The sequence below is a fragment of the Thamnophis elegans genome, chromosome 3, assembly GCF_009769535.1.
Source record: "Thamnophis elegans isolate rThaEle1 chromosome 3, rThaEle1.pri, whole genome shotgun sequence".
Taxonomy (NCBI): Eukaryota; Metazoa; Chordata; class Lepidosauria; order Squamata; family Colubridae; genus Thamnophis; species Thamnophis elegans.
In genome coordinates, this window is record NC_045543.1 from 37,021,930 (window position 1) to 37,049,686 (window position 27,757).

At 41.1% G+C, this 27,757-nt stretch overlaps 2 protein-coding genes across 7 annotated transcripts in view; one reads left to right on the forward strand and one right to left on the reverse strand.

Moving 5' to 3' along the window:
* The first annotated feature begins 10 nt into the window (after positions 1 to 10).
* YIPF2 (Yip1 domain family member 2) lies at positions 11 to 27,321 on the forward strand. The gene is given in 11 exon segments (XM_032213744.1): positions 11 to 175; positions 415 to 461; positions 1,958 to 2,103; positions 11,028 to 11,108; positions 15,073 to 15,160; positions 16,599 to 16,715; positions 17,660 to 17,826; positions 17,977 to 18,159; positions 18,992 to 19,056; positions 19,058 to 19,139; positions 26,359 to 27,321. Coding segments are annotated over 9 exon segments (942 nt in total). The 5' UTR covers positions 11 to 175; positions 415 to 430; the 3' UTR covers positions 19,122 to 19,139; positions 26,359 to 27,321.
* The window catches only part of CARM1 (coactivator associated arginine methyltransferase 1), a 77,943-nt gene continuing 69,802 nt past the window's right edge, over positions 19,617 to 27,757 (reverse strand). For 5 of the 6 annotated variants that reach the window (XM_032213739.1, XM_032213738.1, XM_032213742.1 and 2 more), the window contains 4 exons: positions 25,804 to 25,916; positions 24,889 to 24,966; positions 22,259 to 22,327; positions 19,617 to 21,589 (listed from right to left, as the gene is read on the reverse strand). In XM_032213739.1, the coding sequence (XP_032069630.1) occupies positions 21,453 to 21,589; positions 22,259 to 22,327; positions 24,889 to 24,966; positions 25,804 to 25,916 (397 nt within the window). In that variant the 3' untranslated portion in view covers positions 19,617 to 21,452. The remainder of the gene's footprint in view (positions 21,590 to 22,258; positions 22,328 to 24,888; positions 24,967 to 25,803; positions 25,917 to 27,757) is intronic. The other variant, XM_032213740.1, reaches the window with a different exon arrangement.

The window sequence follows — 27,757 nt, forward strand, 5'->3', positions numbered from 1 at the left end:
GTGGGCTGGGTCTTCCTCTCCTTCCCGTCCCACTCCACGTAGGGAGGTTGAGGCAGTCCTACGAGCGACGTGGAACCGTGGAATAAACAGACGGTTTCGCAAGCGGGTGGCGACAGGGGGCTAGAGTGTAGCCCTCGGCGTCTCTGAGCATCTGCAGAGTGCCCTTTCACAGTCGGTAAGCAGCGCCTGACATCCTCCTCTCATCCTTCCGCCTCTCCCAGGGGATCAGTACGGGAGGGCAGGGGAGGGCAAGCCTGGTTTGTCATGGGAGCGTAGCCCTTGTGGGAATCGCTCGGCGTTTCTGTGGATGAAGGAAAAGAGAACCGACCGCCTGAAAGGTGTCTTCTGCCCCATCCACCCAGCTGCCTTTCATAGTCGTGTCTTCTCTGAAAAGCTGTCTCTTTCCCTTTGTAGGTACTCTGGCCTCATAATGGCTGCTTCAGAGGAGCTCAATTTTCGTGGTGAGTATTTTCTCACCATTTAAGCAGATATGGACACCTAGTAAACCAATGTTTTCTCTTCTGTTAGGTTTTGTTGTTTTTGAGATGCCTCGATTATGCCATGTAGTGGCTACACTAGAAGCACTCTTGTCATCCCAGACAATCCAGTTAGTAAATAATAGTCTTTAATTTGCGATCACAATTGAGCCCAACATTTCCATTGCTAAGCAAGACAGTTGTTGAGTTTTGCCCCATTTTGCCACAGTTGTTAAACCTCTCACTGCAGTTGTAAAGTAAATCATGTGGTTAAATGAATCTGGCTTTCTCTATTGATATTGCTTGTTGGAAACCGGTTGGGAAGGTTACAAATGATGATCACATGACCCTAGGACAGTGCAACTGACATAAATACCTGCCACATGCCAAGCGCCCAAATTTTGATCATGTGACTTTGGGGATGAAAACCAGACATAACTCACTTTGTCCAGTGCTGTTGTAACTTCAGTCACTGAATGATTGGTTGTAATGCAAGAACTGCCTAGCTTCTGAGGACCTGTCTTCTATTAAGGACTGAAACAGTAATAATGGCAATAGCACTTTATTGCTCCATAGTGCTTTATAGCACTCTCTGGCAGTTTACAGTGTCAGCATATTGCCCCCAAACAACTCGGCTCCTCATTTTACTGACCCCGGAAGGATGGAATGCTGATTCAACCTTGAGTCCTTTAGGATCAAACTTCAGGCCTGTGGGCAGTTAGACTGCAATACTACATTCTAAACACTGTACCACCAGAGCTCTAAAAAAAGAGCTGTATAACTATAGAATTTAGTGGGGCTAAAAATACATACTAGACTAAGTTAAAGTACAGAGAAAGCTGCAGTCTTAAACCTATAGAAGAGTGTTCTTTGAATATGAAATACAGTACTTTAGTCAAAACTCTTATTATATTTGTGTATTTTCCATGTCATACTCTTAAGCAGTACTATATTCAGATTTTTCTGAATGTGTAAGATAATGACTTTAGTAGAATTGAAAGGGAAATATAACTCTTGGGATAGTACGCATGGATAAAATGATCCTGTTTCTGTAAATATAAATGTAGCTCCTTTCCCCCACTATTTTGACAAATATTGAGTGATATTTTTATGTGTGTGCGTATTTGTGGAGAATTTTAATTTCTAAGTCTTACATTTAGACAAAAAGAAAACTCAAACTTTGTGGATAGTTTTTTCTGCTTTGGGCATCGTTAACATTTCTAGGATTTCTCCCAACAATCTCCGAAGAAATATCTTCTAATGTCCTACTTTTTTCCCCCTTAAAAATCTAAGTTGTCTGCCAAAGCTCTGGTTCTTTTTCTGCCTTTGGTCACATGCTTCTTAAATACTTAACATTATTTTTAATTTAGTACGCATAGCAAAATTTCCTAAGTTTAGAAAGTGTTGTTGCAGGTGGCCCTTGAATGCCAGACTGAAGTTTGATTTGAGTCAATTGGATGAAATTGATATTTTCTCTGCAGAATTTAATGAAGCCATGGATTTGCTGGCTGGGAATACTGATGCTACTACTTCTAGCATTAGTGAGAGGCAAAGCCACACAACTCTAAACATGCCTTCCAGCTGTAATGAGGAATATGAGCCAGATGAAGAGGACGACAAAACTGAGGTGAGTTTTGGGGAGATGGAGGAAGCTGCATCAACTTAGTCTATGGACATTTTGACATAAATTGGGAGATAGTGTATACATGAGAGACAGATAATAGGATATCAAGTAAAAGTTTTGATTAGCAGAGTAGTAGGCATACTTACTTATTGCAGAAAATATTTTCCCAAGATGTGTCAGAGGAACATAGAAATATATTTGTTTTATATATTTGCTAAATTTATGTTTTTCCAAAACTTAAGGTGATGTATGCAGAATTTAATTTTCTGTGCAATAACATTCCTAATGTCAACATTCCAAGTATCATGCAGAATTAAATCAGAGTCCAAGGCAAAACTATCCTTAAAGAAAACTATCCTTAATAAGTCAGACATCTTGGTACATCTGTGGAATCCAAAATCTGAAACTTCCTGGGATTCCATGAAGTTCATGATCTTATCCCCACACCCCTAAATCCATCACATGGTCCAATCTTCTTCGCCCACGCTGGCATCTCCACCCAGCTGGTTCCGGTCAGGTGCAGAGGTGCGGAGACAAAAGATGATCTTGGGCTTTTAGAAAAGAATGCCAACAACACATTCCACAATTCTACTCCTTTCTATTCCCCCCTCCCAACTACTACACTAATGAAACAGCATAATGAAATAATAGAGTGTGTGGCAGGCCAAAGATCCTAAAAGGAATATAACTGCAGGCCTGACAGGCGGTCTCTCCTCAGAAGAAAAACGTTTTCTGAAAAGAGAATAACAAAAAAGTTAACATATCAAAATTAACCACCTCTCCCCCCCCCCCCCCGGGGGGGGGACCCTTTGGCTTATCGGGAAACTTCTTGTGGAATTGTTCTGCTAACTTCTCCACTTTTAAGTTCCAGCTTTTCACCCAAGTGGCTTCAGACAAAGGGTAACCCTGCCATTGTACTAAAACTGTAAGTGAACCCTATTCAGCCTGGAGTCTACAATCTTTTCTACCTCAGATTGTGTTTCCCCCTTGTATCATTACAGGAGGATAGAAAGCTTGGGTGTATGCTCTTATGCAAACTCAAATACTGGTTTCAACAAGCTACAATGAAATTCTGGGCCAATTTTCCCTAGACTTCCGGGTAGACTGAGTCGAACTGTAACTGGGTTAACTATCTTCACTATTGGGAATGGACCTAGAAATTTTGGACCAAATTCCTTGCTAGGCATTCTTAATCTTATGTATTTGGTAGATACAAAAACTTTGTCCCCCACATGGAAGGGGGTTTGGAGCGAGCAATGTTTATCAGCTTCCTTCTTGTAGGCTTCTGCCGCATCTGCTAGAGCCTTCTTCGTATTCTCCCATCCTTTCTTTAGCGTGTCCATCCATTCATTCAAAGACATGGAAGAGTGAGGTTCTCTAGGCAACTCAGGCATGGCAACAAATTCCATACCACTGGTAATCTGGGAAGGAGTAAATCCAGTGCTGCTGTGGACTGCATTGTTGTATGCCATTCAGTGAAGAGTAGCAAGTCCGACCAGTTGTCTTGCTGATAGTCCACATAACACTGGAGGGCCACCGCATTGGCCCTCTCTGCTGCGCAGTTCATGCTGGGATGAACCTCTGAGCTCAGTTCTTGTGTGGATTCAATGGATCACAGGACCTCTCTCCAGAACTTGGCTGTGAACTGGACTCCGCAGTCTGAAATGATTCTCTTGGGCACTCCGTGCAGGCGATAAATGTGTTTCACAAACATTTTCGCTAATTTCTTTGCAGACGGCAACCCTGAGCAAGTGATGAAGTGCGCCTGCTTGGAAACCAAATCAATAACTGCCAGATTACTCTGTTCCCACTGCTGTCTGGGAGTTCCACGATGAAGTCCATTGCGACCTCTTCCCATGGTCGGTTAGGGTTGGCCACTCGTTGTAGCAGTCCAGGGGACTTCTCCGGCAGTGGTTTCATCGTTGCGCAAGTAGCATAGCTTTTTACGTAACCTTCCACCTCTGATTCCATCTTTGGCCACCAAAATTGATGCCGGGTGAGGTGGAGCATTTTTAGGAATCCAAAGTGGCCTCCTAGTTCCGCCTCATGGCTTCGCTGTAGAACTTCCAGCCTCAACCCTGCGGGGACGTACAGTTTGGACCCCTTCCAGGCTAATCCATTTTCCATCATTAGGATTTTCTGGTTATTGTTGAGCCACTAGTCTGTTGGGAGCGCCAATTTCATAGCTGTCATCAGCTTATCCTGGCTTCGGTTACTGTCGTATTACGGGTTTCTCGACAAAACATCCCCCAACAAGTTTTTTGGTACTTGTTGGACCCCTGGGGTTTTTGTCTCTGCTGCAGGTGCTGCAGGTTCTGGCTCTTGGATTCAATCATCCCTGGCTGGCCCTTTTCCTCCACCGGTGGTAGCGGCTCAAATGCAATCATCTATTTCCTACCACCGTCTTCCCACTTTATCGTAGGCTTGCACTTGGCAAGCCATGCAAGCCCCAAGATTATTTTTTCCGGCATCTCTGGAGCCATAATGAATCTGAGAAGCTCATAGTGGCGGCCCACTTGTAACCTCACCAGTTCAGTTATTAGTGTGGCTAGAGCCCCTCCAATTAGCGTTCCATCTATCTGCTCAACCCGAATGGGACAGGCTAGAGGTCTTGTGCGTATGCCTAGTTGCTTGACAATCGACATACTGATTAAGCATTGAGTGCAACTGGTGTCCACAACTGCTTCAACTTCCCCTTCCACTCCCGTCTCAGGTACTTGGAGGTTGACTTGGAAGGTGAAGGGGCGGATGGGTGCATTCACCATTGGGTCATCTTCAGCATTTTCCTCCTCCGAGGTCTCCCCATTGGTAGGAGTCTTCATCACCTTAAGTTGGGGATCCTCCTCCAGAGGTTTTTGGCCCAGATGACTCTTCTGTGGTGGCATCTGGGGCCTTCTCTTTACCGCCATGGTGATTGGTACACATGTTAGTTTTTTGGCATTTTCCTCCTCCGAGGCCTCTCCCTTGGTAGGACTCTGTCACCTTAAGTTGGCGATCCTCTTCCGGAGATTGTTGGCCCAGATGACTCTTTTCTGGTGGCATCTGGGGCTTCTCTTTACCGCCGTGGCGGTTGGTGTGCACGTTTGTAGCATTGGGGCTGGAGCCGAGCACTCTGACGCTTTGTGGCCAAGTTCACAGCAATGGTGGCATTTTATTGGCCCCCATGAGGAAAAGAACCTAGTTGCATCTTTAAACTTAGGAACCTCCTCATCACATTGTTCCGCTATCCATCCTGTAGCTTCCCCCTTGGTAATCCCTTCTTCCATTGTTGAGAATCTTTCTCTTTAGGAAAGTGGGGTAAGAACCTGTTGGGGCATTGCAGGGGAGACTGGAACTGGTGGGGAGGTCAATCCCTCGGTTGGCCACTGCCCAGTTATTTGCCATGGTGCCCAATTTGGTGCTTCATTCACAAGCTGCAGCCCAATTTCCGGTGGCTGGCAAGTGAAAGATGCTGGCCAAATCCCTTCTTGCTATCTGGGTTAGACATTTAGACATTTTTTAAGACATTTATTACGATTTATAGGCCGCCCTTCTCCCTGAGGGGACTCAGGGCGGCTTACAATCACGGGAAGGGGGTGCAATAATACAAGACAAACAGTGAGTAAACAAGATAGATAATAAAACACCAACTTGCATTCAACAGTCAACCAACACTCGGGCGGGTAATTTAAAAACTTATCCCCAGGCCTGCTGGGAGAGCCAGGTCTTAAGGGCCGTGCGGAAGGTCTGGATGGTGGTGAGGGTACGAATCTCAACGGGGAGATCGTTCCACAGGGTCGGAGCTGCAACAGAAAAGGCTCTCCTCCGTGTAGTCGCCAGTCGACATTGACTGGCAGATGGAATCCGGAGGAGGCCCAATCTGTGCGATCTAATCGGTCGAAGGGAGGTAATCGGCAGAAGGCGGTCTCTCAAGTACCCAGATCCACTACCATGGAGTGCTTTAAAGGTGGTCATCAATACCCTGAAGCGCACCCGGAGATCGACAGGTAGCCAGTGCAGCTCGCGGAGGATGGGTGTAATGTGGGCGAACCGCGGTGCGCCCACTATCACTCGCGCGGCTGCATTCTGGACTAACTGCAGTCGCCGGATGCACTTCAAGGGCAACCCCATGTAGAGCCCATTGCAGTATTCCAGCCTAGAGATCACAAGGGCTCGAGTGACTGTTGTGAGAGCCTCCCGGTTCAGGTAGGGCCGTAACTGGCGGACCAGGCGAACCTGGGCAAATGCCCCCCTGGTCACAGCCGACAACTGATGGTTAAAAGTCAGCTGTGGATCCAGGAGGACTCCTAGATTACGGACCCTATCTGAGGGGTATAAAATTTGACCCCCCAGCCTGAGTGTTGGGATGTCAGCCAAATTGTTGGGAGGGAAACACAACAGCCACTCGGTCTTGTCCGGGTTGAGCACCAGTTTGTTAGCGCTCATCCAGTCCTTAACGGCCTCAAGGCCCCAGCTCATCACGTCCACCGCTTCATTGAGTTGGCACGGGGCGGACAGATACAGTTGAGTATCGTCCGCATATTGATGGTATTTTATCCCGTGCCTCCGGATGATCTCGCCCAGCGGTTTCATGTAAATGTTAAATAGTAGGGGGGATAAGACCGAACCCTGCGGCACCCCATATGTTAGGGGCCTCAGGGACGATCTCTGCCCCCCGACCAACACCGACTGGGTTTATTTATTTATTTGTTAAATTTCTAGGCCCCCAATCCCGGAGGTTGAATATCCCATTTTGATAGGGAATCTGTCTTCAACTCAATTGCAGGGTATTGGTTCATTTCATTTATCGCTGTTTGGAAGGAGTCAAAATCTCCACTCCAGTTTTTTTTCCAAGCCTTGGCTGGGGGGGAAGGAGGGGGAGCATGCACTCACGTTTAGTTGTCCGAAATGGTCTGGGAAGCCCATCAGAGATGACTACATGAGGGGGGCTGGGATCTCCATTCATCAGATCTTCTGGCCATCCTCTAGTCGTGTGGAGAATAAGCCTCTCCAGTCCCCTCCGTTTCATCCCCCCCCAGGCTGTGCCTCTTGCCAGATGCAATAAATCTTGAAACAGAAATTCCTTCACCTTTGAAGATTTGCAGAGAAGCGTCTCATCTAAGCTGCTTATCTCAAAAGGCTTTCTCATAATATCGCTGATATTTTATGCTGACCCGGTCAGCGTTGGGAATCGACAACCCCTCACCAACCCCCGTTGCTGGGGTGCTGGCGATTTATTTTAAAAGGAGATTTGGGATAATGTCAGCATTCCAAGTATCATGCAGAATTAAAGCAGAGTCCAAGGCAAAACTATCCTTAAAGTTCTAATTTAATAAGTCAGACATCTTGGTACATCTGTGGAATCCGAAATCTGAAACTTCCTGGGATTCCACCCAGTTGAAAGTTCATGATCTTATCCCCACACCCATAAATCCATCACATGGTCCAATCTTCTTCACCCACGCTGGCATCTCCACCCAGCTGGTTCCGGTCAGGTGCAGAGGTGCAGAGATAAAAGATGACCTTGGGCTTCTAGAAAAGAATGACAACAACACATTCCACAATTCTATTCCTTTCTATTCCCCCCTCCCAACTACTACACTAATGAAACAGCATAATGAAATAATAGAGTGTGGCAGGCCAAAGATCCTAAAAAGGATATAACTGCAGGTCTGACAATTGCACAGTATGTAAAGTTGGGTTGAAGGATGACTAGTCCAGAGTTGTTTGTTTTGCTTCCATAAGTGAGGATGGAGTGGAACTTAGATATCCAGGCCCTAGCCTAAAATTTATCCACTGGCTGTCTAGCTATTGGGTAATTATCTTACTGCTCTGACCAGTTTGAAATTTGACCATAATATTTGATATACATTTAATATGATGCTCATTTTACCCTAGCGTGGAAGAGTAGGGAAATTTGCATGTTAATTTCTGGCACATCCCTACTTTTTCACTGTAACTGATGACTACATGTTGCTTACCAGTTTAGTGGAGCATCAAACTATGAAAAATATATGCAAAAAATGCAATGTTTTTGAAAAGTGTGATCTTGCAAAGTGTTTTAAGCATAAATCAACATACATTCTGAAACAAAAATGCAAGGGAACCTTTCTACTTTGGCAATAGTATTTCTTGACAAATTCAATTAAAGCTCCAAAAAGGAATTGGTTAATTTGGAATTCATGCAACAAATTAGGAATAAAATTAGCTCTGTTAGCATTCTAACATGAATGTGGCAGAAATAATCATTTAATTTACAAAGAATAGAGAAATTAGCAAACTCAGCCATAATACAGGGATCGATGTAACAATGGTGAATTCATTGTTCCTATTTGATACTCCAACCTCTGAAACTAGCTAGGATGGGCAATGTTTGAGGGATTAGACTTCAGGAGGCCATATAATCTTTAATCTCCTAAACATGCTTATGATTACTAAAGAAGTTGAAAGGGTTTTAAATTGGAGAACAGAGGCAAGCTCAAATTTTGGCTGTTTAGGGAACAGTAAAGGAGCTTAAGGGCAGGGATTAAGAACATTCACAAAATGCAGATTTTTGGGGTGCTGAATTTTAACAGCAGAATTTTGGAGAAGGTGCTTTTTTACACACCCTACAGGTAGAACTACTATTCTAGCTTCTATTTACATTTGGGCTCACTTCCTATGTAGCCCAATGCCTGAATAAAAGGGAGGTCTTCATAGCCTGTGGAAAGCTTAATAGGGTGAGACATTCTAAAGCTCAGTGGGGAGGCTGTTCCAAAGGATTGGAGCAACGATGGATTCCTCATTTCCCCAAATGGATCCCCCCCCCCCCCGGTCAGTCTGTTCTTACCATACTTCATTTCCCATCCCCGATTATTTTTATTCTTTCTTGCTCTCAGAATTTCAGACTAATAATGAAAAAGTATGTAAATAAAAGTATTAACAATTTGATATCAATATTAATATTCATTATAGCAATTATTGCTTATTATTTTTGCTTATGAACATATTTTGTGAAATACCATGATGTATAATAAACAGAGAAAAATACAAGTGATGGTTTAATCAAAAAGGAGACAAATGTGTAAACGTAATTAAGGTGAAAAAATCGAGGGGGGAATAGACCCATGTTAGAACCAGCTCATCTAATATTTTAAAGACATCTGTAATTTTAACAAGTATTCTCTTCATCCAATTTGTAAATAAAAATATTGAACAGAGGATCAGGACTGATCTGTGCAATACCCCACTTAATGCTTCTCCAATCTAATAAAGAGCCACTTGACACAATTGGGTTTCACAGCTGGAGACTGATACTTAGTTACTGGCCTAGACTAGTAGAATACTTGCCAATTACCGAGCACTGCTGGTTCCGAGTTAGTTATCTCAATGCTCATTAAATCACACTTTGTGCTCTGCAGTGGAGCCATATTTGAAAAGCACTGGAAAACTTCAGTAGGTGCTGACCTGCCTCCTGACCCTATCATTTCCATCTTGAACTAACTGCTTTTTATGTTGTAATTATTTGATTGCAGATTGCACTTTACAATTTTTAATGCCAATATAAAACACAGGTAATCCCTGAGTTACGAACATTAGTGAATGTTCAGAGTTATGTGATAAGCACTGCCTAGTGTTTACTAACAAGTTCCAAAACTACGAATGTTATAGCACCATGGCAATAGTTCACCCATACGAACGACCGCAGAGGGTCTGAAACATTTGTCTTGCCAATCCCTCCCACCCAGGTCTTCATAGGCACTAGGCCTGTGGATATTCATCTTTTGAAGATCTAGAGAGCCTTCGCTTTCTTGGCCTGTTTTGGCACTTCAGTGAGTACATAGAGAATAGAGTCCGAAGGTATCGCAAGATCACACGAGATCAGAAGCCCAAGATCTCATGCTACTGATTTCTAGTGATCTCACAGAATTTAGACCTCTGTTCTCTGCAAATTGAGGCCTGGACAATATGTGCAGCAAAAGGCTTTGCAAATGGAGGGAAGGCGTGAAACATTGAAGCTTTTCCTCCATTTGTGAAGCCTTTCGGCATCTTTGCAAAAAAACATTTGCTGCCAAGAACAGAGGCTGGGAGGGATACACACGTTGCTCTGGAGCGCCGTTTTTGCCAGGCCTCTGCTGAAGAAAACGGAGCCCCCAGAGGGAGCATGCCTTGTTCCAGGGACTCTGTTCTCTTCAGCAGAGGCCTTTCCTGGTGAAAACAGAGCTCCAGAGTGACGAGCATTCCCTCTGGGGGTCTGTTCTTTGAAGTGGCACCCTATAGGTTCACTTTTTAGCCAGAGGCTGAAAGCTTCTGGGGGGCATGATCTCTTGCGACTTTGGGCACCCATTCACTTTGGCAGAGATTAGGGCTTCCAGAAGCTTCCAGTCTGTGCACGAAAAGTTTTTGCATGCCAGTGAGAGGCTTGAAGCCTTTGGAAGAAAGTCATCAAGGTTGCCTGCCACTCCAGAAGTGGCAGGCAGCCTCGGTGAGTCAGCTAAGCCAAGCAGGGTGCGCTCAGCCTGCTTTCCCTCTGTTCTTGCCTCTCACTGTGAACAGGCAAAGAAAAAGGCTGGGGAGGAAACAGAACTTCACAAGGTAAATGACCCAATGCAGCAGGAAGGGTGTGTATGAGCAATTGTGGGGACTCCAGAAGAGGGAGAATGAGGTACCTCAGGGCGTCGGGGGAGGCCTTGGGTGGTCTGACATAGGTGGCCTATTCCATTGCTAGCCCCCCCCCCCTCCCCATGGCCTTCTGCACCCTGAGATACTTCATGTACACTTCAATTAGCGAATGCGTGGGCGAAAGGAAAAGGTGATCGCATTCAAGTTACACAATTCACTCCTATGAATCCTTGGGTTACGAATGGAATGGGCAGACTCCATTACATTTATAACTTGAAGTTTATCTGTATATCCCTTTTCTCTCCCGGACATGAAGAAAGCAGTAATTTCCATTTTCATTCTTGCAGCTCTTGATCTTCCAGAAGAAGCAATCCAGTTTCTGGACGTTTGAATATTACCAAGCCTTCTTCAATGTTGACACATACCAGGTACTAGAATCCATGGGACCATACTTTGAAGGCAAACCCAAAAAGCAAATTCTGAAAGCAGTTCTAATATGTGCCAAAATTACTTCAAGTCCCTTGATTTTTTTTTTCTTTAGAGTAACCTAAATTCCATAATTCAGGAAATAGAATTTAAACATAGCAATCATTTAAATATTCTTTTAATCAAATAATTCCTTAACCTAGTAATTTTTGAACAGAATCCAGTGTACTGGTGCAGAGTTTTTACTGCTAGACACTACAAAAATAAAACACTGAATAAACACTACAGGATTTTTGTCCTCTGCCCAGTATTGTAGGAGTGAAGGGGCTGATTATTAAATCATCATGTGTTGTTCCCTATGCTTCTGAAATCTGTTTATGTGACAGGACTTGCTTCTACTCTGCTCCCCCCCACCGCATTTGTTTCAGATGGTTCCCTTGCAAACTCGAAGGAACAAGTTCCATCAATTAAAGCTGTTTATGAGGAAAACATTGTTCTACGTATAAGATTGGTTTTTAATTGGAAGCAAAATACTTTGTTATAAACAGAATTTTGCATGAGATCTGAACTTTCATAGAAATCCATATTATTACATATGGTTCGAATAGTTTAATTAGAAATTAATTTCTACAAAATAGAAGTCCACTACTTTCCAGTTCCTATTATCTGCAGCTTACAAGAATGAACTCATTAACTCTCATTACTAAATCAAATTGAATTAAACTGGCTAACACCTGTTTTGAATCTAAGGTATTATAGTATATGTAGAAAGTACTAGTACAGAAAAAAATATTGTGATAGTAATGCTTTCATTTATTCATGACTAATTCCTCATGGCTCAATCCTTGTAGTAGCATTACAGCTGCAATGGAGCACACATTGGTCAGGTCTAGTGGTTAAAGCACCAGGCTAGAAATTGGAACACTGAATTCTAATCCTATCTTAGCCATAAAAAGCCAGCTGGGTGATCTTGAGTCAGTGTCTTTCAGCCCAATTCCTCTCACAGGGCTGTTGTGGGGAAAATAAGAAGAAAAGTTGTTGGATATGTTTGCTGCCTTGAATTATTATTATTAGATAGATAGATAGATAGATAGATAGATAGATAGATAGATAGATAGATAGAGATAGATAGAGAGGGAGAGGGAGATAGATAGATAGATAGATAGATAGATAGATACATACATACATATATATATATACATACATACATATATATACACATATGTACATATATATACATATACATACATACATACATACAGTGGGGGGAAAAAGTAGTCAGCCACCAATTGTGCAAGTTCACCCTCTTAAAAAGATGAGAGAGGCCTGTAATTGACATAGGTAGACCTCAATTATGAGAGACAAAATGAGAAAACAAATCCAGACAATCACATTGTCTGATTTGGAAAGAATTTTTTTGCAAATTATTGTGGAAAATATTTGGTCAATATCAAAAGTTCATCTCAATATTTGTTATATATCCTTTGTTGGCAATGACAGAGGTCAAACATTTTCTGTAAGTCTTCACAAGGTTGGCACACACTGTTGCTGATATGTTGGCCCATTCCTTCACGCAGATCTCTAGAGCAGTGATGTTTTGGGGCTGTCGCTGCGCAACACGGACTTGCAACTCCCTCCAAAGGTTTTCTATGGGGTTGAGATCTGGAGACTGGCTAGGCCACTCCAGGACCTTGAAATGCTTCTTACGAAGCCACTCCTTCATTGCCTGGGCGGTGTGTTTGGAATCATTGTCATGCTGAAAGACCCAGCCAAGTTTCATCTTCAATGCCCTTGCTGATGGAAGGAGGTTTGCACTCAAAATCTGGCCCCATTCATTCTTTCCTGTACACAGATCAGTCGTCCTGGTCCCTTTGCAGAGAAACAGCCACAAAGCATGATGTTGCCACCCCCGTGCTTCATAGTAGGTATGGTGTTCTTTGGATGCAAACTCAGCATTCTCTCTCCTCCAAACACGATGAGTTGTGTTTCTACCAAGCAGTTCTACTTTGGTTTCATCTGACCATATGACATTCTCCCAATCCTCTTCTGGATCATCCAAATGCTCCCTAGCAAACTTCAGAGGGGCCCGGACATGTACTGGCTTAAGCAGGGGGACATGTCTGGCACTGCAGGATCTGAATCCCTGGCAGCATAGTGTGTTACTGATGGTAGCCTTTGTTACGTTGGTCCCAGCTCTCTGCAGGTCATTCACTAGGTCCCCCTGTGTGGTTCTGGGATTTTTGCTCACCGTTCTTGTGATCATTTTGACCCCACAGGGTGAGATCTTGCGTGGAGCCCCAGATCAAGGGAGATTATCAGTGGTCTTGTATGTCTTCCATTTTCTAATTATTGCTCCCACAGTTGATTTCTTCACACCAAGCTGCTTGCCTATTGCATATTCAGTCTTCCCAGCCTGGTGCAGGTCTACAATTTTGTTTCTGGTGTCCTTGGACAGCTCTTTGGTCTTCACCATAGTGGAATTTGGAGTGTGACTATTTGAGGTTGTGGATGGTGTCTTTTATACTGCTAACAAGTTCAAACAGGTGCCATTAATACAGGTAATGAGTGCAGGACAGAGGAGCCTCTTAAAAAAGAAGTTACAGGTTTGTGGAAGCCAGAAATCTTGCTTGTTTGTAGGTGACCAAATACTTATTTTCCACCATAATTTGCAAACAAATTCTTTCCAAATCAGACAATGTGATTGTTTGGATTTGTTTTCTCATTTTGTCTCTCATAGTTGAGATCTATCTATGATGTCAATTACGGGCCTCTCTCATCTTTTTAAGTGGGAGAACTTGCACAATTGGTGGCTGACTAAATACTTTTTTGCCCCATTGTAGATAGATAGATAGATAGATAGATAGATAGATAGATAGATAGATAGATAGATAGATAGATAGATGATAGAGAGAAATCGGTTAAAAATAATAATAAAAGACATTTTTCAAGTTTGGTTTGATGCCCACCATTTCCTATCACACAAGAATGAGCCTGGTGAAAATGTGCTTGTATTACAAATACATTGGAACTGAACTTATATGTGTTAATGCATTTTAGATTTTCCCCTGTATTATATTGGCAAGTACAAAAGCCTGTCAGAGTACTGGGAGGGGCTGGATACACTAGTGAAATGTAATAAATAAAAATAAGGACTGGGTAATCAAATAATTTTTTTTGTTCTGATTCTTTAATTTCCTGGTCAGAAGCAGAGCTGCAACTCAACTGTTTGTGTTGTGCTGTGAATCTAGTTTCTAGATCAGTTTGTGAAAACAGAATTGTCATTGCACTCTCATTAATTCAACATAGGAATTTTCCTTTTAAGATAATATTTTCAATAGCTGAAATTCACTTGAGGTTCTCTGTTGGTTATAAAAATAATTTTAAACTCAATATACATGGATTTGCCCTGAAATTATAGCATCAATAGGAACAATAGTGTCCAGTACAAGGTGTGAGGGTTTGTTCAAGGCCTCCAGTAGTCTTTTGTGGTCTGATAGATCTGGATACTTATTAAATTTAACAGGGAATCCTTCGAGGGCTATAAAAAACAATTGAAAGTGCTCTTGAAAATTGCTGCCGAGTATGCTCATGCACGTCAGTTTTATAAGGAACACATCCTCTAAACACATCCCAGTTTACCAGAATACACACTGCTATTTCTACTGCTCTGCCTCCATATACAAAACTCTTTACTATCCTTACTTACCTTTGCTATTGGGCTATCAATAGGCATACTTTAAAAAGTTTTCTAAGCAAGCATTATAGGGTGCATTTGATGAAATAAATATTCTACTGAAAACTGGCTCTTTGCATCATGCCATTTTTAATATAAGAATATTAAGATAGGAAGTGGATTGCTAAGGGAAGTTTTTGTAAGCATCCTGGCACCAACAAGTTGGGTGTCCCAACATTTATAGAGAATTTGGGAGTTACATTGATGAAGCATAGTCTTTTTCTATTTATCAGGTGCTGGACAGAATAAAAGGCTCCGTACTTCCACTACCAGGGAAAAACTTTGTATGGCATCACTTGCAGAATAATCCTGACCTCTATGGTGAGTCCAGAGAAGTTCCTACTTCAATAATATAGTCTCCTTTATTTGGTTACGAAATGACTGAGTTGGAAGGGACCTTGGAAGTCTTCTAGTCCAACTCACTGTTCAGACAGGATACCCTATAACATTTCAGATAAATGGTGTCCATTTTTTTCTTAAAAGCCTCCAGTGTTTAGTGCTATTCCAACAGAGTGCTAAACTCACCTTCAAGACCAGTCTAAACAATACTGAATAGATAAGGTAATCTATTTTTCCTGCCACGAATGGTCAGTCAATGTTCAGACTGATCCAGGCCTCTGATTTGGGGATCAGCTCATAAATTTGATGGGTAAAGAGCAAGATCCCTTTTTAAAAGAATAGTCCACAGAAGTCTTTGCTAAATAAATGACAAAGTGAGGCTTAGAGTCCATCCCTTAAGGATCATCTACTTGCAATACAATCAGGCCTTGACTTACGACCATAACTGGGATCATAGTTGAGTTGTTTTGGTCATAAATTGAGGCATCCACATGACCGGACCTGAACTTTTTACCATTATTAAAGCAGTTGTTAATCCAATCACTTGCTCATTAAGCAAATTCACTCTTGTGAATAGGTATCTTGTCAAAACCCCAACAAAAATCATTGCAAATTGCAATCATGCGACCATAGGATGCTGCAACTGGTTGCAAATGCGAGTCAATTGGCAACATCCCAAAAGTGGTCATGTGACCATGGGGAAGAGCAACACATTTTCCGCAAGTGTTTTACAGTCCACCCTTTCTGAGGCCACTATAGCCCCAAATGGTTGTTAAAACAACTGGTTGTGAGTCCAAAACTACCTGTAGTTGATGAGTCACAGGCCAGAAACTGTAAGACCACTAGAACAAAGATAGTTTTACCTTCACAGATGCAAGAAATCTGCAGAAAGCCTCACATTTTGCTAATTTTCCATTTATTCTGTCTGTCAAATGCACACACGGCGTATTGCAGTCCTTGGTTTTCAGCCCTTTATAGCAGAGTTGGGAAAGGCCATGCAGCATTTTTGCAGTCACAAGAAGATATAGTACGGTGGTTACTTTTTTTTATTTCAAACCACTATGGTTACTTTTTTTTTATTTCAAGGATGGTTCCATTTCCCACAATATCTCAAATTCTGTGCTGAGATACATGCCCCATTGTTAAAGTGCTGCTAGGTTTCAAATTTTTGCTAAAGTGCCATTTTCCTTATCCCTGATAATGGAAATGTAGCTTTAGTGCTGTTGAGCCTACCTGTCCTCAAACCCTATTTTCCATAAAATGAAGGAAGGTGACAAAATCTACTGATACCCAGTTCTGTTTTGTTGTATTATAAATGGTTTTCCTGTTTCCATTGCACTCTCTGCTGAGACACCTACTCCTTAGACGACTCCTTATACTTTTGTTCTTTTTTTGATGTTGGTTCTTTTGCCCCTCATAGGACCTTTCTGGATCTGTGCCACATTGGTATTCACATTAGCCATCAGCGGTAATTTATCTAACTTCCTGGAGAAAAGAGGGAGCTCCTCCTTCCACTACAGCCCTCAATTCCACAAAGGTGAGATTTTGATATGAAAGTACATCCTAGAACTTCAGTTCTGAGGGTAGTATATTATTTTTTTAATTATACTGCTAATCATTTTTCTGTGTATAATTTATATACAGAAACACATACATTTATATGCCACCCATCTTACTGTGAAGTGATTCTGGTTGGTAGGAGTGTAGCCATATCAAGAATAGGTAAAATAAATATGTGGAAAAATATTATTTTTGTTGCCTGCTAGGTATTTTGATACACAGAAATAGCAGTTAGACTCCACAGTGTTTTATAGCACTCTCTGAGCAGTTTACAATCTCAGCATATTGCTCTCAACAATCTGGGTCCTCATTTTACCTACCTGGAAGGCTGAGTTAACCTTGAGCTGGTCAGGATCAAACTTCTGGCAGTGGGCAGTTAGCCTACAATATTGAATTTTAACCACTGCACCACTATGGCTCCTGATTCATACATATAGATGAATATCTGTTTGGCTATGAGAAGTAAAGAACTTTCTCATTGTCTTGTAGTTAAAATGTGCAAATGAAAAGCATTATTAAAAATATATAAATCTGGGCTTCCAACTTTTATTTAATCCCTTTAGAATTGGAACGAACGTATGTATTGTTTACTTATCAATACTGAGAAAGAGTTTGCCCAGAAACCAAAAGATTGAGTTTGCCTTAGGCATGAAATGACTTTGGGCCAGTCATTATTCCTCACAGGGCTGTGCGGGAAAAATAGGAGGCAGGAATATTAGGCACGTTTGCCATCTTGAATTATTTGGGGGAGAGGGGGGGTAAAGGGGGAGAATCAAAATTATAAGAAAGGGCTACTTTACAGACTATTACAAAACATAATTAGTTTATTCTATGAATTCCCATTCCCTTCTCTTTCTAGATGTTTCAATTTCAGTTCTTGCTAGGGAATGGTGCATTTAATACAGTTTTCTTCTTGCGCAGTGACAATTGCAAGCATAGTTATCTACTGCTATGCCTGGCTGGTACCCTTAGGTCTGTGGGGCTATCTACAGTGGCGAAAGGGAGCCCATGTCACCACTGATGTGTATTCTTTTCTGGAAATGGTGTGCATTTATGGCTACTCACTGTTTGTGTACATTCCTACTGCGGTAAGTTGTCAGACATTTGGCAGATTTATCATTCAATCTTTGTAGAATATATTCTTGCAAGGAATTGCCACTTTTTGGGGAAGATGAATTCTTCTTCAAGCTGACCTTAAAAATTTTGACAGACTGATTCACTGTCATCTTTCTTAATAGGTTCTGTGGTTAATCCCGATCCCATGGCTGCAGTGGCTCCTGATCATACTTGCGATAGGGTTGTCAGGCTCAGTTCTGGTCCTTACCTTTTGGCCAGTTATCCATTCAGATAGCAAGCCAGCTGCTTGTGCTGTAATGGCCATTATTGTTTCTCTTCATATTCTCCTAGCTATTGGATGCAAGGTATGTATCTTCTGTTGCACTAATGTATTTCAGTTGCTGAGAGAAACAGACAATTGGAGAATAAGCATGTTTAGGTTTTTGTTTTTTGAGCCTAAATTAACATATTTTATGAATATTTTTGATTTGTATGTGTTTCAGTTAGGGTATATACCAGTGGTGGGTTCCGGATCCCATCGTAACTGGTACACTGTGGGCACCCACCACCCTGCGACGCTCCAGCTGCTTGGTGGAGGTTTGTGCAGGTGCTGTACGCTGCGCATGTGTGTACAAATGGCCCGGTTGACTTAAATACTGGTAAGGAATGAGGACCGGCAGGTGGGCCCTCCAAAGCACTGGTATGGTGGCAGCCACTGGTATGCCCGTACCTGGGTGTACTGGACGGAACACATCACTGGTATATACTTTTTTTCTGTATAATCGCCCTTAAGATTCAGTCAATTGGCCAAATGCAATATATGTAATGCATGTCTTCATGTCTAAAATAAAGGTTAAATGCTTTCAAAGTGTGAGGTTGTGTGTGTATGTGTGTGTGTGTTTGCAAATTGTAAAGCATAGATGTTAGAGCACTGAACATCTTTGAACACTGTTACTCATCAGACTATCCTGAAGGGTAAGATGATTTGGGGGGGGGGGAGAGAAGAATAGCAGTAGAATAGTATCTGTGAAGCCAGGGTTTGGAATAAAAAACCTGCTCTGTTTGCTCCTTTGAACATTTTAAGAAATTGGGAAAGGACAGTCATTATGATGAAATCCAGGTTTCTGGTGGGAGGACGTGGGACAGAGAGTCCTATTTGATTCCTGCTTCAACCAATTTAATCTTGTGTTTTTGAAGCTCTATTTCTTTCAGAAACCAAGCATCACATCTCCTACTCCTGTTGCTTATACAACCACAACTCAACAGAAGCATACACCCTCATTTACTGCAGCAGAAGGAAAAGGAATCTGATAATACCCTGCATTAGACTTTGAAAAATATGCAGGTATTTTAATTCAAATATTACTATCCCCTTACTCATCCATATTAATGGAAATGCAGAATCACAACACTGTTGGGAAGGTTTGACCTTTGTGTTTCTCCCCAATATTAGTTCTATTGAATTGCTTCCTTTACAGACATCGATCTTGAATATCCAGTATCAGGGAAGAGACACTCAAGACACCCTATTCAAGAGACATAAAAACACTGACTTCAAAGAGGATCCTGCCAGTGGCCCGAGCAAAGTCACACCATTTCAAAATTCATTGTTTTGTTGCTGCCAGCCAGAACACACTAGCAGTTGGCCTGATTTAGGAAGCAGCTTACACTAGAAGCCACTTGTGAGGCCTAGCAATTCTAAGTATTCAGAGCTGCTGTGTTGATGCAGCTGCCATTTGCTCTGCTGTAACAGGGTGGCCTGTTGTAATAAGACAGAAGAGATGGACTGCATGAAGACTTTGTCTCTTAAATCTATTTCAGCTAAATCCTAGGTCAATTGCAAGAGAGAGAAAAAAACCAGGAAATTTTAACTAAATGGGTGCATTCCTGTGAGTTTAGCAAATAATTACGTTGCGAGTGAAGTTCTCATACAAGCCAAAATATCACTTAAAACTAATTTAACCATTTAATTTCTTTGGCATGCAAGGCTAATTTGAATTAAACTATCATCTCTGGAAAATACATTAGCTTTTTCTTAACTTCCTATATTAATATAGAGCAGATCTTTGCAGGGATGTCTGTTAAAAAGCCAGTACTTCTGTTGTATAGAGTGACTTGTGTTCATGTCAAAGGTAGCCATAAGAAACCTAACAGGGAGCAAGTTAATAATAACTTTCCTTAACTGTGATAATAGAGAGAATCGGGGAACGCTTTAGCAATGTAAGGAAAGTCAAATCATTTGAGGAACATTTCTTGTAGGAAGGCACTTCTTTCAACTGCACTTCAAAACAGGTTTGTCCAGTGAATATGTGAAAACAAATAAATTTTAAGCTGTTTCATCTAACCCTGGGATTGGGAAACCAGCCACTACAAACAGATCTTCAAAACCCTCCCAGTTTTATTCAATAGTCACAAAATCATTGATCAGCCAGACCCAACAACTGGCTTTATAGATCCACAATCCAGTCACTATGAAGGTTCTCCAGAATGGTCCCACCCCTCCCCCCAATTCAGCCACTATTGGGACCCCAAGAACATTGCCTTAAGTAAACCACTTTTCTCCTCCATAAAATAGTTGCTTGTCAAGTCCTTTCAGAAACATTGGCTTGAGGCTCTTCAGAAGGAAAAAAGAATGGGTTACAAATTACACATAAAAGTACTACAAAGGGACCCCATAACAGTTGCCAATCTATTTAGAGTCTCCTGGTGGTTACTGTGGGAAGCAGACAAGTTACATACTAAACCACTTGGCATCCACTTCTGCCCAGAAGGGAGGAACTAATCATAGGTGCTGTCACACCTTAAAAACAGACTAGAAAATGGGATTAGGTTTAAAATGAGCAACAGGAAATTGATACACAAACCATATTCAGCCAGCAACAATATTTTTGGTACATTTGTGTTTTAAATGTTTTAACCCTTTGATGCTACATCAATATTCCCAAGAGACAGGCAATCATCAGACCTGCTGATAAGATGCTTGTGGCATATAAAACAGTCTTCTTTCAACTCAGATGTTTTTCACATGGCCCAAGACTTACAGCAGTAAGATGCTGGAGCTTTTCTGAAAACCAGGAAGCTGATGGGTTGTCTTTCCCAGGAGATATTCCTCCTAAGTCTTAATAATGCAACAAACACTAGCCCAGAGCTGGGATACCTAAGAAATTGAGATAGATATGCTCCTGGATTCTTACCTGTGCCCGTTCTACAGCCAGCTGCAGCCCCTTCATTTAAAATACTGGGAGTGTAGCAATAAATGATCAAGTTTCTGTTGTTGGTGGGCTGCCTAGAGCATTTTAGAGGCCCTATGGCAGTTCAGATCTACAGCCTGTGCCTAATGCCAATCAGTCATGGCAGACTGAGGAACGATACTATTATTGACATGATTGGTTGTAAGACACAGTAAGCACAGGAACTCAGTCATGGTTGAGCAAGTTGAAGTTTCCAACATTTCATGAAAAACGTATGCAAGTTCACTATTAAGCCAGTGGGTTTTTGTCTTCTATTGTACAAGGATTGGACCATCTCTGGGTAACCTACTGGAGGGCAGAAGAGATCCAGATAATTGACTGCCAACTGGTGAGATACAGTGGGCAGGGAGGTGGAACTTTTTCTCCATTTGGTTTCCTGATGCTGTCAGTTCAGGGTTGAGGGTTTCTTAGCTCCCATAATGCATTGTGTTGGTGGTGATAGACATGGGGGATGCCATAGAAATAGCTGGTCCCCCCATAGTGAATTGACTGTTGACCGGGTAATGAGCAGTTGAAGTTCCTCCACTCTGGCCACTAGTCGAGCCTGTAGCAGGAGAGAAAAGCATTCAGTTGGATATAGCAGAAGGAATCTTAGTTTTCAGCAAAAAAAGTCTAAGCACAACTAGCCACCTATTTTTTAAAAGTGGATCCAGATCCATTCCTGATCTAGCAACTTTCAATTTAAAATCAAAACCTCACATTTTGTAATAGAGCTGGAAAAGTAGTTTTAATGCCATGGGAGAGTGGGGGTAAGAAATAGAAAAGAGGAGAGATGCTGTCTTAGAGCTTCATCTATAAGGAAGAGTTTGCTGCCTTTTTTGCATGGACAGGACTGACAAAATGCCAATGGGTTCAACTGCTCAATTCCAGTCCACATTACGCACCAAAGATAGCAAGCTCTTGCCCCTGAAAACTCAAGCCAGAATAAACCAGTCATTAACCACAGTGCCCCCAAACTTGCCTTGATGCAAACTGATCTGATGCCAAAATAAGCTAGTAGAATTTTCTTCCATCTAGAATTTTATCTAGCTTAGTTTCAATTTCAGGGATAATGTCAGTTTCAAAATGTACTATAAAAGTATTTGCCCCTTCTCAAACCCAACATGCTGCCTGCTACTTTTCTCAGCCAAAGTGTTCAAAATCCTACAGAGGAGAAGAGAGCACACAGGGCCAATTTCCCCTCAGTTCCAAAGAAGCCCAAGGGCAGGTTTACCTTGGACAATCCCTGTGCTCATGATGGATCCCATCCGGGAATGGGTGTGATTGACAATCCCAGTGTTGGCTGCTTGGGAAAAAAGAAAAATACTCAGACAGGCCTAATCTCTACATGGGGCTACTTCACCTTTAACATGTTTCCATCATCTGCAAGTACACACATTACAGATGCCTCACCCATCTCTAGTCCAAAACCAGGCCAGTGCGTGCAAAAGGTCTAATCTCTTACACTGCATCTGATTAACAACTTGATGAGTCATCATAAATGAGAATGGAGGTTGGGAATTGACAATCCTTTCTCCTGCATTTACGTGAAGGTCAAACACAAGCCATTTCTCACAAATTACAAGGGAGGGGGCAACTGGAATGTTAAATTTTAGAAATCTAAAATCTCTCCCTAGCCTCTCTGGATACACAACTTTTCCAGCTTGGCAATATTATAACTTACTGTGACAAAGAAACCACAGTCTTGATAAAATTATGCGGGGAGAAGTAGATTTAATTTGGAGGGTTGGGGAGCTGGAGTGTCCTATCCCAAGGGTGTTTCAGAATATAGCATTTTACTTGTTCTGACCCTAAAAGTAGTTATAATTTGTTCCTAATTCTTTAATAGAACACTATAAGTGGCTGTGAGGATGATCTAACAATCAACAATAGGTATCTCTTGGGAAATCAGCTCAAATATAGTTTCCTTTAAAAAAACATTTCATCTGATACAAAGCTTATATCAGCAAGTTTGAGATGTGCAAATCTTTTTAGGTTTCCATCCTGTAACCAACAACCCTAAATCTTTCTCATCCAGAATACCTTGGGCCTGAATATGCCTGGCGGATATTTGGGAGTTTTTTCCCAAATTAAAAATTAATTGGCAAGCAGATGAAGAGATTCAGTCCTCTTCAAACTGTGGTACATGCAAAATGACCTGTGGGCACTTGTTAGGCACTATTTCTTATTGTCTTTGAAAACACAGAAGAATCTTTTTTGTTATTATACAATGATTCATGTGGATTCTAAAACTGGTACCTACAGAATTAATCTTTTATCTAACTTCCCATGCCTTAAGGAACGGCTTGAAATTCAGCTTTTTCTTGGCTATAGCTGAATGAATTTGCAAGGATATAATCCCCCCACAGTATGTTATTTCTTCCCACCCTCTTGGCAAAATTCTGCAGCATGTTTTAATGTTCTATCTAATAACTTAGTTTTGAGCACCAGAAACAACTTATCACAAATACCAGAAGAATAGGCACACTGGATTCATTTACACTACAAAGTGCCATGACTTTGATTCTCATTTCTACTAAAAAGTCCTCAGAACAGATGGAAATGGGGGAATGTGATTCAAACCCACTTTGCTGACAAGGTTCATTAATAAAGTCAATACTCAAAAGGATAGGAATAAGTTCTTTCTACAAAGTCATTTTAAGTTCAAGGTGGTATAATGTCCACCTATCCCTTGTATAACTGCTTTTAACCTAAAGGTTATGTTGGAGTTTCACTTCTCAAGAGATAGTAACATTACCAAAACTTAAGTGTATTAGGTGCCTGGAAAGTTCTGAGATATCCTTTCTGCAAGGAAACCATCCTGGTTTGCTACTTTTCATTCTGATCACAAATACAATGTTTATGTTTTATTAGATTTGCATAAGCTATTATACTCTGATATCCAGTAGAGGAAACAGTCTATTCTAACAAGGGCCACTAAGAAGAATTGAGAGTTATTTGGCTTTCTATTAAATCACTGAGTGATCTTGCCTAATCTATACCATTCAGGTAGATGAAAACACAATTTCTGTAGGTATTTAAATATGGGGAACCCATACTTGACAAGCTTTTTCTGCAGACCCTGTTTTCATGAGGGCATCATTACCCATCAGGAAAATCAGGTTATATTGCTTGTAAAATTGGGGAGATTTTGACTGCCTGCTGATGAAACCAATTGCATTGTTTTTCATCCTGTTTTGTTTTAACTTATTTTTGTTTCTATCTATAATTCTGGTAGGTGCCATAATAAAAGTTGTATTCTATTCAGGGAAGTCAGTAGATACCCAGATATAAAAAAACAGATCACAAGAAGAAAAATCAGGGGTAATGAGAATTACTCTTAATACATTTGCTGGCTTCTGGCCATAAAAGCTTTATCTATTATATAAACTTTCAATTGTCAATGCAAATAGCAGATACTTTCGCAATGAAACATGTTGCAGGCACTTTTGTTCAATTATACTGTAATTATTTAAAACTAAACCATTTTAAAACTTATTTTTCTGAACCAGAAAATTATAAAATAACACCACTCTGAACTTAAATTCATGTTGAATTCTAAGGCACATTTTTCTCACAAGGGGGTAAAACAGAGGCACAACACAAGGTCAAAAAATAGAAAGGTAATTCTGTGGCCGAGGATCCATATACCCTACCAGGCATTCAGAGGAGAGTACTTAGATGAAGCAGGATATATTAGCTTCCCAAAGGGCTTGCCTATAAGTATTGAACCGTGTATAACGCCCCAAAGACTCAATACCGAGGTCATGCTGATGATCTGGGCTCCTCAGGTGTGCTACCAAGATTGCTTTCTAGGACTCCCCCTTTAAGCCAGAATATACTGTACAATGCAAATAAACTCACCTAGAGGAATAAGGTTGTTGTGACCAACATTAGTGCCACCCACAATCACACTGCTGAGGTCATAGGCTGTGGGCATTCCTGTAGCACATTAGAAAGGAATAGAGTCAAATGTGAGCAAGGTGCTATTCAAGACACAGACCTTCAAGGACTCTGTCCAACCCTTTTGGGGTGAGAAAAAACTCTGAGACACTTAAAAAGCACTTACAGACATAGAAGTCTCTTTAGGCAGGTACAGATACAGCACCACACTCTCTAAGCCACACTTAAAAGGGATGTTTATTCCTGCCCAATCTAAAGTCTTTTCTATCTAGGTATATGGATGCGAGGCAGTAAAATAAGTGAATACACAACATTTTATTCTAATATAGAGAAGCATGGCAGACAGATGTGGCTGACATCATCAGTGGACAAGGACTCTTTAGACTCAAATTTCCCAGTCAGGAGAATAAGACTAGCAGTCAATGTTGATTGGGAACTGAAGGAGGAAAAATGATGAGAAAAGCAAATTTATGCATGTGCTTGGTAAGAGACAACTTAGTTTTTTCTTCTGCTCTGGGTATTCAATAGATGACACAAATGTGATACACTACATAACCATTATCATAACATAATCAAGACTCTTCCAGGAATGGTGATAATGCCAATGGAACATACATGTGTCAAGCTTATATTCTTCACCCAGAGGAAAAAGCTGCCATATCCTAAGCAGCATTATTCTTCTTGCCAAGGAACCCTAAAAAACATCGAGCCTATCCTTTCAGAACTGAGCTCTTTAAAGCCATCCTTTTACTTTATGGAAAGATGCCAAAGGATCCTACTGATATCCTGATTGCTCATGTCCTAGACCCAAAATAAACAAGAGGTAGATGTAAAACAGTATCTTAGCCCAGAAGTGAGAAGCAAGAAATACAGTACCAGCAACGGCCATCCCTGTGTTCATGTTGTAGGTGCCGCTTGTGTTCCACATGTTCTCTGAAGGAGATGTATAGTGTGAACCTGGTGGTGGTGAAGGAGTTGTACCTGTATACCTGAAAGGCAGACACACACACACACATTCACTTAATCACCAGCAACAATGCCAGTACAATCTCCTCTTGCTCATTGAGCCATATCTTGGATAAAGTGCCTATTAGTCTTTCTAATGTGAAAGATCGTGTATGAGAGTCTTATAGCTTATTTGCAGAAAGACATCATGTTTATTCTGCAGTGGTTACGATTAGAACTTGCTGCCTTCTAGTTTCTAGCCTGATGTCTTAACTATTATACCAAAGTGGCCCTTCCTATACATGCTTAGATCAATAATATAAATTCACTACCCACTGATAATTGACAGTTACAATCAACATTTTATAAATATTTAAAATTGTTCTTTTTAAATGCGATACAGTAATGAACGAATTTCTTTTAAAAGAAAGGGAAAAATATACAAAAAGCATTTAGATAGTGTCTTCTCTTTCATTTTTCCTCCAGAGTTTATGCTGTTTCTCTATACTTTTTGGTGATGTTTTCAAGCCTCTGTTGCAGGAAATATTTTTTCTCATTTTAAAGGAGCCCAGTGTCTTTTTACAGCATAAAGCCTAAATCACTACAAAAAATTAAGTCTGTACTGTTTGTTAAGAGGCCATGATGGACCACAATAAAAGTGTGTTCTATCCTTTGATCCCTGAAATCTCCTCTCCAAATAAAACTAGTGGAAGAGATTGAGTTCAGATTTTCTCTCTTCTCCATTTCAAAGGTGCTTTTTCAAAAGGCAACTGGATTTTGTTTTTCCTTGAAGACATTTCGCTTCTCATCAAAAAAACTTCTTTGGTCAGAGTGCTGATTTATCACCAGTACTTAGAAGGCAAGGGCTGAGCAACATAAACAAATGACAGCTAATATCTTAAAAGCCAGCCATAAACATATCCCAATCAACATCAAAAAAAGCCACATACAACAGGCACTATAAATATCACATACAGAACACTCTGCTAGAGAGAAGATGGGCTCCAGCGTGAGTCTGAAAGCTTGGAAGATAAAACTTCTGGTCCTGATGACTGACCCAGATTGGATTTTGCAACATTATCCTGGGACATGTATATTTGCCTTCAAAAAAATTTATTATCACTCCAGAATTGCAGCAGAAGCTTCATCATTCTGATTTCCCACTGAAGATGCCAATAACACCAAAGCAAATCAGTTACCAAAAGATGGTTCTTCTTCCTTCTTGCTGATCAGTATTAGTGAAGAGATATTATTTTCCTTTATTTTGTTTGCCTTTTCTGATGCTTTTCCATTTTTGAAGCAAGATGATTTCAGCCTAAATTCTAGTCACTGCCTGATCCAGTTTCACAGCACCTAAACAAAGAAGTCTCTTCTTGTGAGACTGATGGCCATATAGATTTGATGGATAAATAAATAAATAAAATAAACCAACACAAAAATACCCTTTCATCCCTGGCTCTTTGCTGTTGCATTTCCTTGCCCCTTATTTACCCTTTCAAGATTCTCAGTGATCCAGATTATAATTTATACTCGGTCTAGGTTTACACAATACAAAACACTTTAAACTGGGTTAACAAAACCTAATTGTTGAATGTATTCACACAATGAGACAAGGGAATGCAGTTGAATTCCAATTCAATATCCTTTTGTTTTTTTTAAATGCACAGTAGCCCTGACATTTAAAAACAATTCTACCGGCAAACAGCCCAAATCTGCATGGATACCTTGGGGTACCCCAATGTTTATCTCCCTCCATGTAGATGTAGTTCCATTAAAAACTACATGTTGAATGCAGTTTGTCCGCTGGGTATAAATCCATCTGCTGGTGATGGTGTTTATCCCACATTTTTCTAGTTTACAAAGAATAGGTTGTGGTCTACTTTGT